A 10376-nucleotide genomic window follows, 5' to 3' on the forward strand; every position below is an offset into this window, starting at 1 on the left:
CAGACAGAGAAAACAGTATATCTTCTAAAGTGGGAGTGTGGTGTGAGTATTTTTTTATTGTTGTTGTATGTGGGATTTTTTTTGTGTGGTTTTGTTTTTTATGAGGAAAATGGCCTCTGGCAGTCTTGCTTTGTTCTTCAGAACATGTTTTCTGTTAAGTGGTGTGGCTTCACCCAGACACATGTTGAAAACAGAGACAGTGCAGCAAGGATATTAGCTATGCATCACTGTCTCCTTTTTTTAAAGCAGCTAGTGGCTTGTGTTTATAATCTCTAAGCTGCAAGTGTGATATCCTGGCTGTGCAGGCTTAATGTTGATGATTTTGCCATTAGGATTGCAGGAGAGAATGTTTGAGGGTGGTATACTTTTCCTTCAACTGTTAGTTTGTCTATTAAGAGTACTTCACTAAAACCTTTACATTTGACCTCTGTTTGGATGGCTGTGAAGGGAGAAGTATGGAAAACTTAATAAAATAGCAAACACTGGTACAAAAATACACTTGACTGCAGTTTAAAGGTAATTATGTTGCTTAACTTGATGTAAATTAATACATCTGCTAAATTTTAAAGGCCAAGACATGAAATGGAATATGAATTTTCTGCCCGAAAATAGTCTCAACTTACAAGGATATTTCTTTTTCTTTTCGTAATAGAAATACACTGTGTCAAGAATAACCTACTGCTGTCAAGGTGGTTATGTTGCCATTCTATGTGACTGGTAAGAATAAATGAAGTAACGGCTAAAATTGTCACAGCTCCTTGCAAAGACAAGAGCAGCTTTCCCTGTTGGCTGCCCTAACTTTTCTCTAGCCTGCAGTACTTGGTACTGTGGACCTTTGAGCATCCCAGGCATGCCTGTGGCCTCACTGGGAGCCTCTGAGTCCTCACTGTACTTGGTCTGAGTGCAGAGGTGAGTGCAAGGATTACCCAGCTTAGCTTATTTAAATTTTGCAGACTTTGTGATGCCTTTCCCTCCGAGGAGGAAATGCAAAGCTTAGGATGCATGTGAGCCCTGCTTGGTGCTCAGGATGTCTCCCTAAATTGCTGTGCTTGACCCGTGTGTTTTGTGTCCTGTTTTGTTCAGGGTGCTGTGGTGATGCAGTGGCCAAACTTCTGCTGCTATGTTCTGCTCCCGTGAATGAATTTGGCCATTCTGTTTAAAATCACAACATTGCTTCAGTTTAATATTGTGAGGAGGCTACATTGACTTTTGGGTTCAAATGTACGTCTTGTGTAAGGAGAGAGTGCTCAGGAGCTGAAGGATTTAAGCTGGCAGGGAATTGTCTTGCAGGGATGGACAAGCCCTCTTCCTCTCTCCACAGCATCTTAAGCCTGACAAGGAAGCTTTCTTCCTGACAAAGCTTGCCAGCAGGAAAGGGAGCAATTGCCAGAGCTGCCTGTACAATGAAATTGGCCAACTGTCCCCTCAGTGGATTTTCTCTTCACCAGAGCAAGGAGCCTAAGTGCTTCCCATTGTGACTTCTGCATGGGCACCCAAACTGGCCCCAGAAGGGGAAGCCATGTCAGCTGAGGGCTGTGCCCATGTCACTTAGCCCAGGGGCCTCCCCATGCTCTGCGTCAGGCATTTATTTCCAGCTTCATGGCCCAGTGTGTCTAAACAGTGCTGTCCTGTGGACCTGGTAAACCACTTGGAAGGGAGCTCAGCTGTCCTGCCTTGGCACACTGGGGACCTGTCTGAGGGAGGTTAGGAAGCTCTGCACATAGGGTCTGTGGCTGCTAGAGGAATGAGTGCTGGTGGGAGAGGTAGAGATGAGTGCAGTGCTGTTCTTCAGCCAAGTCAAGGTTTCCTGTCCTTCTCATTCTCTCTTCCACTCTGTTGCATGCAGTTCCTTTACTGTTTTGTTTTTGACTGGTGCTCAGCTACATATTCCTTCAAGTGAAGCTCTATAGGCCACTGTGCCTATGATGCAACACTCATATATAGTAAGCCATATGAAATTTCCTTTACTACCTTTTTTTTTTTTTTTTGAGAGAAGACAGAGTTGACTGTTTTTTCTTTCATATAACATTTGAAAAGCCATTTCATGTATTAGGTATTTACAGCTTTTGCCTCCGATCATGTAAGCAGACTGCACTTGAAGTGCTAGGGTATTTTTTGCAGTTCCTAATGGCCTTGCTTTGGCTCTGTTTGGAATTAGAGTGGGTGTTTGTAGTTTGCTGTACAAGTAATGGCTGTAGGTGGATTTGGTAATAATGGTAATTAAGTTTTTCCTTTCAAAAGTATTCCCACAGTCTACATCTTTCAGCTTGATGCCGTTGCCAAGCAGCTAGTTTACAAGCAGCAAATCTCTTTGAAACATAAAGGTTGGGACATTGCATTTGAAGAAACAGGAGACCTATGGATTTTACAGGAAGACAGTGAAGCTCCTCTTCAATTGTACAGACCATGTGATGGACAGTGGAAGGTGGATACTTTTGTTATGCTAACATCCTGAATGTTTTGTGTTGTCTTGAGGCCATAACAAAAATGGAGTAAACTATGTTCTGCGAAAGCTAAGTGGCACACTTCTCTATGTCTTGAGGTGGAGTAAAAGTCACAGATACACATCTCATTCTACTTCTCTTCCTCATCTAACACAAAGCTGCTTAGGGTTTGTTATGAATACCAGTCTCTTCTCTGGTAAAGCTAACATGTGGCATAGCAGGATCAAGCAGGGTTGTCAGCCATTGTACTCTGCACTTTCAACCGTTGCTTGTGCTTTCTGTGTGCTACACCTGAGTATTTAAATAAAACCCACAAAACCCAAAATCCCTTTGTGGTTTGCTTTGTGGTATGCTTTGTGGAATGCTTTCCACACAGCATTCCCTGTGCCTGCCTTTGGGGACAAGGCATTCTGTGACCATTAAGAGGATTCTTTTTTCAGTGAGAACAGGGAGTCAAATTGGAGGGATATGCTGTCAAGGTCTCTCTAATAGCCTATTCAATAACTGGAAACTCATTTTTTAGCTTTGTAAGTCCCTAGCTAATTATGGTATAGTCATGAAGTGGTTTCAAATGAACCTTCTAAGTATGTTTTTTGACCCTTATGTGTTCCTTGTGGTATTCCTTTTCCTCACAGATTAGTAAGTGGGAATCCATTTTCTTTTCCTTCAAGCTGCAAAACTTCCTCAGCAGAACACATGTTCTCAAGCTAGGTTTCTATAGCAGTCCTGGAAAAAGGGAGCCTAAAAGAGATCTTGCAGGGCTTACACTTGCTCTCCTTTTCACTGTACTCCTCTGAGAGCTGTTACATTTTCAGTGTGTTGTGAAACATGAGATTGCATGATATTCTGGGAATAATAAACAGTGTCCCTTCTTTTCCCAGGCTGTAACTGATGACAAGGGATTACAGAAGATGATGAAATATCTTAAAGACAACTGGACAGTGTTTGAAGGTGAGAAATTTGGCCTAAAGTCCCAGGAAATGCAATTTTTATAGCTAAAGCATAAGATTTAGGAGCAAGATGAGAGTTCAGGTCAGTTTAGCTGGCTGTTGAAGTCAGTCTTTCAGTTTTCTCGGTTTCCACACTCTACCTGGTATGGAGGTTAGTGCAAATCATGAAGTGTCTTCAGGTTACTGTTATCAAAACACAATGTACTTATTTAGACCTGAATTGTAGCATTATAACTGTTCTACAAAAAGAACTTATCACAGGGATGTGTGTAAACACCCTATGACAAAGCAGCTGGAGTCTGTCTTACTGCTGTGATATCGAATATTGTTGCTTGTCATCTTGTCCTTACCTGGGCAAGATGCTTTATCAAAAGTACAGGGGAGATAGTAAGAATGGAATAGCCATGGGAGGAGCAGCTTTCCTGTAAAGATGGGCCATTTGGGTCCAACTTGGCAAGGTAGATTATGTGGAACTTGCTGTAGCTGGAGGGTGTGACCTTGGATGGTATCACAGATGAAATTGCTTGGTATCAGGGTTCATTCATTTTGTTCTTGACTTCTGCCCCACACCCACTCTCTGGCAGAAAAATACTACTAGTTCAGAAGCACCCTATGGTTCTAGGGTTTTTTTGTATTTAAAAAAACCCCACCTAACTTTATTTAGAAGCGGAAATTATGGCAGTGGTGGCTGCAGAGTAGAGAGAGGTTGCAGCATGCGCAAGTGGATGTCTCATTATGGATTGAGAGTTGATTAATTGAAATTCTTTCCTGTACTTTGCTAGGAGACTGGGAACCTTCCTTAAAAAAGGTGTTACAGTCCCCATAGGTCCTGTGGTCTGTTCTTTCTGGTCATATGTAGAGATAGAAGAGTTGCAGGAATGTACAGTTTAATGTAAAGTCTCCTTAATATCTAGTATTGGATGGTTTAGGGTGTAGTTGTCATTAAGTTGTTGTTAAGTTGGTACAGTCTTTGAAATCTAAGAGGAAGTCAGGTACTGCTTTGAAAGGGAGAGTGCATGTAGATGTTGCAGACTTGGTAGCTACAGCCAGGCGTATAATTAGAAGTATGAGGTCTGAGTGAAAATGAGACCTTGTACTTAAAACAGAGAAGTAAAAAGAGCAGGCAGGGGGGAAAAGGTTCTGAGTGCAATGAGCCAGTGTAGCAAATTGCTGTGATAGATGGTAGCTGGCTGCATCTGCAGCTGGGAAAGGAGGACTGCTTAGATGACAGCGTCTATTATTGTTAATTAGTAAGGGGAAGCTCACTTGATGAGCACTTATTCCAGTGCATAATTAGTGCTTGAAAAGGTAGTTACTCCTTTTAAAAAAGGTGATAATTATATTGTTTAACCCAGTCTCAATGCCCGCATATAGCCCTTTTATAAACTTGTTTCACCTTATTGCTGATTCTGTAGGATTTAAGACACGTAGGTCAGTCTCGAAGTACACATTGAATAGTTTGACATTCTCTAATAACTGATGTCAGAAAAAGATAGAGCGAGATTTAGTGCAGACTGGTCAAGTAGAGAGTGGCATGAATATTCAAACTGACAGCACACAATTTCTTCCAGGACCAAAAGCCAACAACTAAATTGGTTACGTAAGACCCTCGAAAGTAAAAACATGCCCTTTGCTGTGCTCCAGCAAGGGAAAGTTGTTTTGTCTGTCTACCAAGACACAGGGGATGCTGCATGTACGTTACTGTGGAGTAGCACACTAGCTTCAGGACCGAACCCTGGCAAACACTGGATTTCCTTGCATTTGCCCTTTAAGATCAAGAACTTTGGGAAGTGGGAAAATGTAGGAATACAGAGACCTAGAGGTTGCTGGCTTGTCAGGTACCATTTAGAAATTTGGACCTAGCCAGTTAGTCCAGTTCTCCATTCTCTGCTGAAACAATCTGATTGGGGTATTTAGATAGCAGCTCCTTATTAAGCTTGTCTAAATGTACAGTGTTGGAGTTGGTGTGATGAATATTACGCTGAATTCGCAGAAGCTGTAACAAAACTGTGGGGGTGAATGCTTAGAAAATGTGTATGTGCTGTAGGACATCACTATTTGAAGTCTACTTCTTTTGGGGTTTCAAGTTAATACTGTAGGAGAGAAGTCAGCTAAGCACATTTAGGTAGCATACACCCTCTGCAGTGCTTAGGTCTTGGGGAACAACTCACTGGGATGTCTGACAGCAAGATACAACAGCAGTTGTTTTTAAAACAGAAGCCTTGAAGTCTGCAAACGTCCTATATGTAAGGAGAGCTGCATGCACTCATTGCATCAACATCAGGTGCTTGCCTCTGTATGAATTTTCTAGTCTTAAAAATGAATGTTATGTGTAGCTGTGTGAATGCTGAACAGAAGCTTACCAGCACAAACCAGGCTTACACAGTGTAAATGCCGATATTTAACAGTGGATAGGACCACAGTAAATGAGATGACATGCCACTATCCAGAATTCCAGTACAGGAAGTAACTGATGAGACCGCTAAGGGAACCAACGCTTGTCCTGTGTTCTTGCTTTGCCCAATTGCAGGTTTTGTTGGTGCAGAGAGCTACTACAGCAATCTCTACAAGGCTTCATTTGAGGACATGGACACCTACCTACAGAAGAAAGAGGAAAGGTTACAGCAGAAGAAAAAGAAAAGGCAGGATCTGCAACATGGTTCAAATGGACAAACAAAAAAGATGAAGACGGAAGAATCATCGCTATGATACTCTTGTTGGCTTGTAACTTTTTTCTTGCTGAAAGGAACTGATCCAACCGTGGACTGTTTTTAAATGTAAAATGAATTATGGAGGAAGACTGGTTTAATCTTTTATTCAGATTCAGGTTTTCAGTTAGTCTGATAGGCCAATATCCTGCTTGCAGCAGATAATGCATTTACAATATGCCTAAGCTTCTAGCAGCATACAGGTGTTAGCGCTTCAGTTCTAGGAATCTCTAATGCATGATATATAAATACTTGAGATAGTATTTTCCTTGAAATGGGATTTTCCTTTTGCCTACTGTGTTCAGGCTTTCTTCTTCAGGTGGAAGTATGCTGATTAAAGTTGATGTGATTTTTTTTTTTTGTTTGTTTTTTCTTTTAAGCTATTTAAAAGGCCTATTAGTTAATGTAACTAACTTGGTGTACTTGGCTATGGGAAAGGGAATGTGGAAAAATTCTTCCTATATAAGAAAGGTTTTAGCTGAGATACCACCATCTCTGTTTTTACCCTTTACCTTCCATTTATATGGAAGGGATTCTGCCTAGCCTCTAATCCATTGCTTTTTACTTGTGGCATATTTCTATAGGAAGAAGTATGAAAATAGATTTTTATATCCCAGAAAGTAAAATGTGTCAGTCGACTTTGTGTTACTGGAAGATCCTTCTATTGCAATATGATCCTAGCATGTCTGTGAAAATGATTTGAGAGGCCTCTGAGCAATACTTGGACTGCATTCTGCTTTGTTCATGTTGCAATTAGCCGAGAAATACATCTTTTTGAAAAGTTACCAGTAAGAGCCTTATCAGATCACTTGTTGCTTCATCACGGGGCAGAAGATATGCGTTCACCTACCAGGTGGCATCATGTCTATATGGAATATAATGTACTTCGTAAAACCAGGTGTAGGAATGTACAATCCATTAAAAGTATTCAGAATTAACCTATGAACCATGAATAGTTTTCTAGGTCTCTTTATATAGCTGTCCTCTCTCGAGTATATGGACGCTTAACCATTCTGCACTCAAATTTTAGTTACTCTAGAAGGCATTGTTGAGATGTAACTTCTTTAGAGAACATCAGGTGTTCAGCAGTGAAGCAGAACTTGCTGCTCATGTCCACTTAAAATTGCAGCATTGTCCTTATTGCGTGTCCCAGAGGCCACGAGTCTTTCTCGTGCTGTAGAATGTCACATGAATTTTCATATTCCTTCTTTTTGGAAGCACCTCCTTAAGGACAGAGTGTTGAGTGCATTAGTACAGAGCCATTGCTTCAGCTCCAGGGTCTTGGTTTTGGTGATTCATTGTAAGTAAAGAACCTTCTGCCTTGGAAAAGATCTCTTTGGACAAAAACTGTGAAGTGTCAGGAGTGATATTGTCAGTTTTGGTTAAAAGTCCTAATTCTGGCAGGAGCTGTCTTGACAAGAATAAAATGTGAAGTAGTTTCTACTATGTGCATAGTTACATGATATAAGAATGCAGTGTCATAGCCACAAAGATTGTGATCTTGTGTAGCAATTCGGCCCCCTTTATTTAATATCCATGTATCAGGGATCTGAAGCATCTTGTTCAGATATCACTGAATCAACTGAGAGCTCTTGGGTTATGCAAGATCTTGGACAAAGGAGAAGGTGGTATGTGTGGGAGAGCAGTTCTACCCCCTCAGGTGTAATAACCTTTTATTAGAGAGTGCTGAGATAAATAGACCTGACTTTACACAATCTGGAGCAAATGCTTTTGAGCTGACTTTCTGTCTTTCAAGAGAGTGCCTGAACCTCCAGGGTGGCCTGGTGGAGTGGCTTACTGGCTCTTATGACAAAGAGCTAGCCTAGTGTGGAGGCCCACCTGAGTGCCTGAAAGCTCTTATGCTAGATGGAGTCCTTGCTGTTTCCTGGAAGTTGGCTTGGGTGGTGTCCTGATTTGTACTGTTCAGGATTGTGTTCGCATTTGTATGGTGTCCTCCTTGCTCTAGGAAGGTGTCCTTAGCTATGCTGAATTAGCAGCTCTTATTTCTACAAAACATCATTGGATATGCATACATATGGTATGTCAATAAATGGAGCAAACGCTTTTCTATATTTAGGCTGAGAATGTGGTTAAAGGCTTAAACTTAGAGCTGAAATGCAGATGTGAGGGCCAAGGAGCTACAAACTGCTGACAGTTTGTAGTCTCTCCTCCAACAGAAGATGTTAAATGTCAGGAATGGAGCTCAACAGATTTCCTGCTTGTTAACCTACGGCCCATGCAGATGAGAAGCTAGGATTAAGGAACCCTGTAATTTCAGTCTTCTGAAGGACAGTTGCATGTGTGAGGTGAAAACCTTTTGGCTGTGTCTGGTACAGTAAACACATTGGTATGACATTGGTGATGCATATTTTCCTTGGTCCTCAAGAAAGTGTGAGAAATTGTCATCTGAAATACTTGATGATATGGGTAGGAATGGTGACTTGGAGACTGAATTACGTGCTGTATGATGGTGGCTATTAAAACTTTGTGGTTCTTGTATTCATGTAATTTAGTAAGTGGCTGTAGGGGAAGCAGTTAGGGAAGCAATTAAGGAATCCCCAGCCCCAGGCTGTAGCTTTCAGATTGTCCAGGTGAGGAGTTTGCAAGTTTAGTACTGTCTTGCCAGAAACAGGATGGTACTCGCACTGCTTGTGAACCTAGACGGGACAGGAGGAAAATGCTCTGACTAGTGGGATTTTTTGCTAGCGGTTAGTGAAGAAATGATTCTTTACCCAGTGTGAAGCTTGCAACATTTCTGAACAAATTGGAATCTGTAGCCTGAGTTTATGCTGGATCATTTCTGCATGTCACAGGGCGATCCTGTGTTTGAGGTGGTAGTGTGAGCAGGTCTCTTTTGTGTCATCAAACCATTATTTTAGCCAAGTCCTCTGAGATCATGATGGCTGGTCCCAAGAATTGTTCTGTTGCTCTTGCCTGAGCATGGGAGGGATGCTGGAGGCTGTGAGCATGCCTGTCCTGCAGGGCCTGTTCCCTGTGACAGTCCTGCTTCTCTTCATTAGCTTTGATGTTGAGTGTTAAGACTCCATGTGCATAAACAAAACCATTTAGTCACAGAGGAGGAGAATGTGAGGATGACACATGTAACTGCTTCACTGGATTGGTTGCGGATCCTGTAGGGGGTTGTAGTGTGAATGCTGGTATTGTTACACTTCCAAAGGAGAAGAGACCACCATGTCATTTCCTATCCCCAGGGGATATTCTTCCCAAGCCACTTTCTCAGTGCAGGATAGAGCTTGGCAGTGATATTTACTGGCTGTGGGGTGCTCTCGTGATCCTCACCCTGCCTGCTGTCCTGGAAGAAACTCAGACTTTGCGTGTGGGAGTGACATGAGATGTGCTATCTGGCAGATGATTCAGGCCTGTTTGTTCTGTTTGTTCTTTTTCCTGCAAGCTTTCTGATTCCATTTCATGTTTCCTTTTCTGTGTACACGACAGTTCCTCTGTGAGCCCCTGTGTGTGTTTGGACTGCTTTGAAGGGGTCTGTGAAAAGTGATGAGAGAAAGGAAACTTGCTGACAGATTTAAATCCATTGCAGTGTTCCTACACCTTGAATGGAAAACGACCAGACACTCATGAATCATTAAAAAGGAGTGACTGCTTCTGCTACAGAGTGAGACAACACTCCTCTCCCTGGTATTTAAACTGTTTATTTCTAGTGGCTCAACCTGATGTTGCTCGCTTGTATTTATTTTCTGAACTTAAACTGAAGCATGTATGTGTGCCCAGCAAAATGGGGATGGGTCAACTGGGGAGTAGTTTTATAGCAGAACTGGGAGCCCTCAAACGATTGCAAGGGGTATTCGTAGGCCACCTAAGTTCACCCCACACTGTGCTAGGCTTTTTTGTGGTAACTGACTCCCCTTCTTCTCTCCTGAGCACTGACCATCCAAGAAGTCTTTAAGAAAGCAGGTAAAAAGTTTCTTTTCCTCAGCATTTTAAATCAAAACATATGCTTCCTTCTCCCATTGCTGAGACGTCACTGAAACCCCTTCAGCAGCATGTTGTTAAAAAGTGACTTTTTATCTGTCATAACAGGAAGGAATCATAATAAATGCATTCCAGTAGCATGCTTTAGAACAATCCTTGCATTTTTAACAAAACTTTGAAAGCAGATTTACTATATAAACTAAAATGTTCCTTTCTTAAAAGAAAAAATAATCCCAATACAATGCAGTTGCTTTACCTTCTGGCTAATAAAAAGTTGCTGCCAATTTTGATACACTCCAAAGTCTGCTCTTTCCTCTTTGCTGGAA

At 41.7% G+C, this 10376-nt stretch overlaps 1 protein-coding gene across 1 annotated transcript; it reads left to right on the forward strand.

The window, feature by feature from the left end:
* Nucleotides 1-652: 652 nt before the first annotated feature.
* LOC104406841 (tRNA (guanine-N(7)-)-methyltransferase non-catalytic subunit WDR4-like) lies at nt 653-6103 on the forward strand (the record flags this gene model as incomplete). The annotated part of the gene is made up of 4 exons (XM_010015947.1): nt 653-717; nt 2242-2425; nt 3326-3395; nt 5925-6103. Coding segments are annotated over 4 exons (498 nt in total), but the record flags the coding sequence as incomplete, so codon positions are not given.
* Nucleotides 6104-10376: the final 4273 nt, after the last annotated feature.

Source organism: Nestor notabilis, unplaced genomic scaffold (genome assembly GCF_000696875.1).
Source record: "Nestor notabilis isolate BGI_N333 unplaced genomic scaffold, ASM69687v1 scaffold11036, whole genome shotgun sequence".
Taxonomy (NCBI): domain Eukaryota; kingdom Metazoa; phylum Chordata; class Aves; order Psittaciformes; family Psittacidae; genus Nestor; species Nestor notabilis.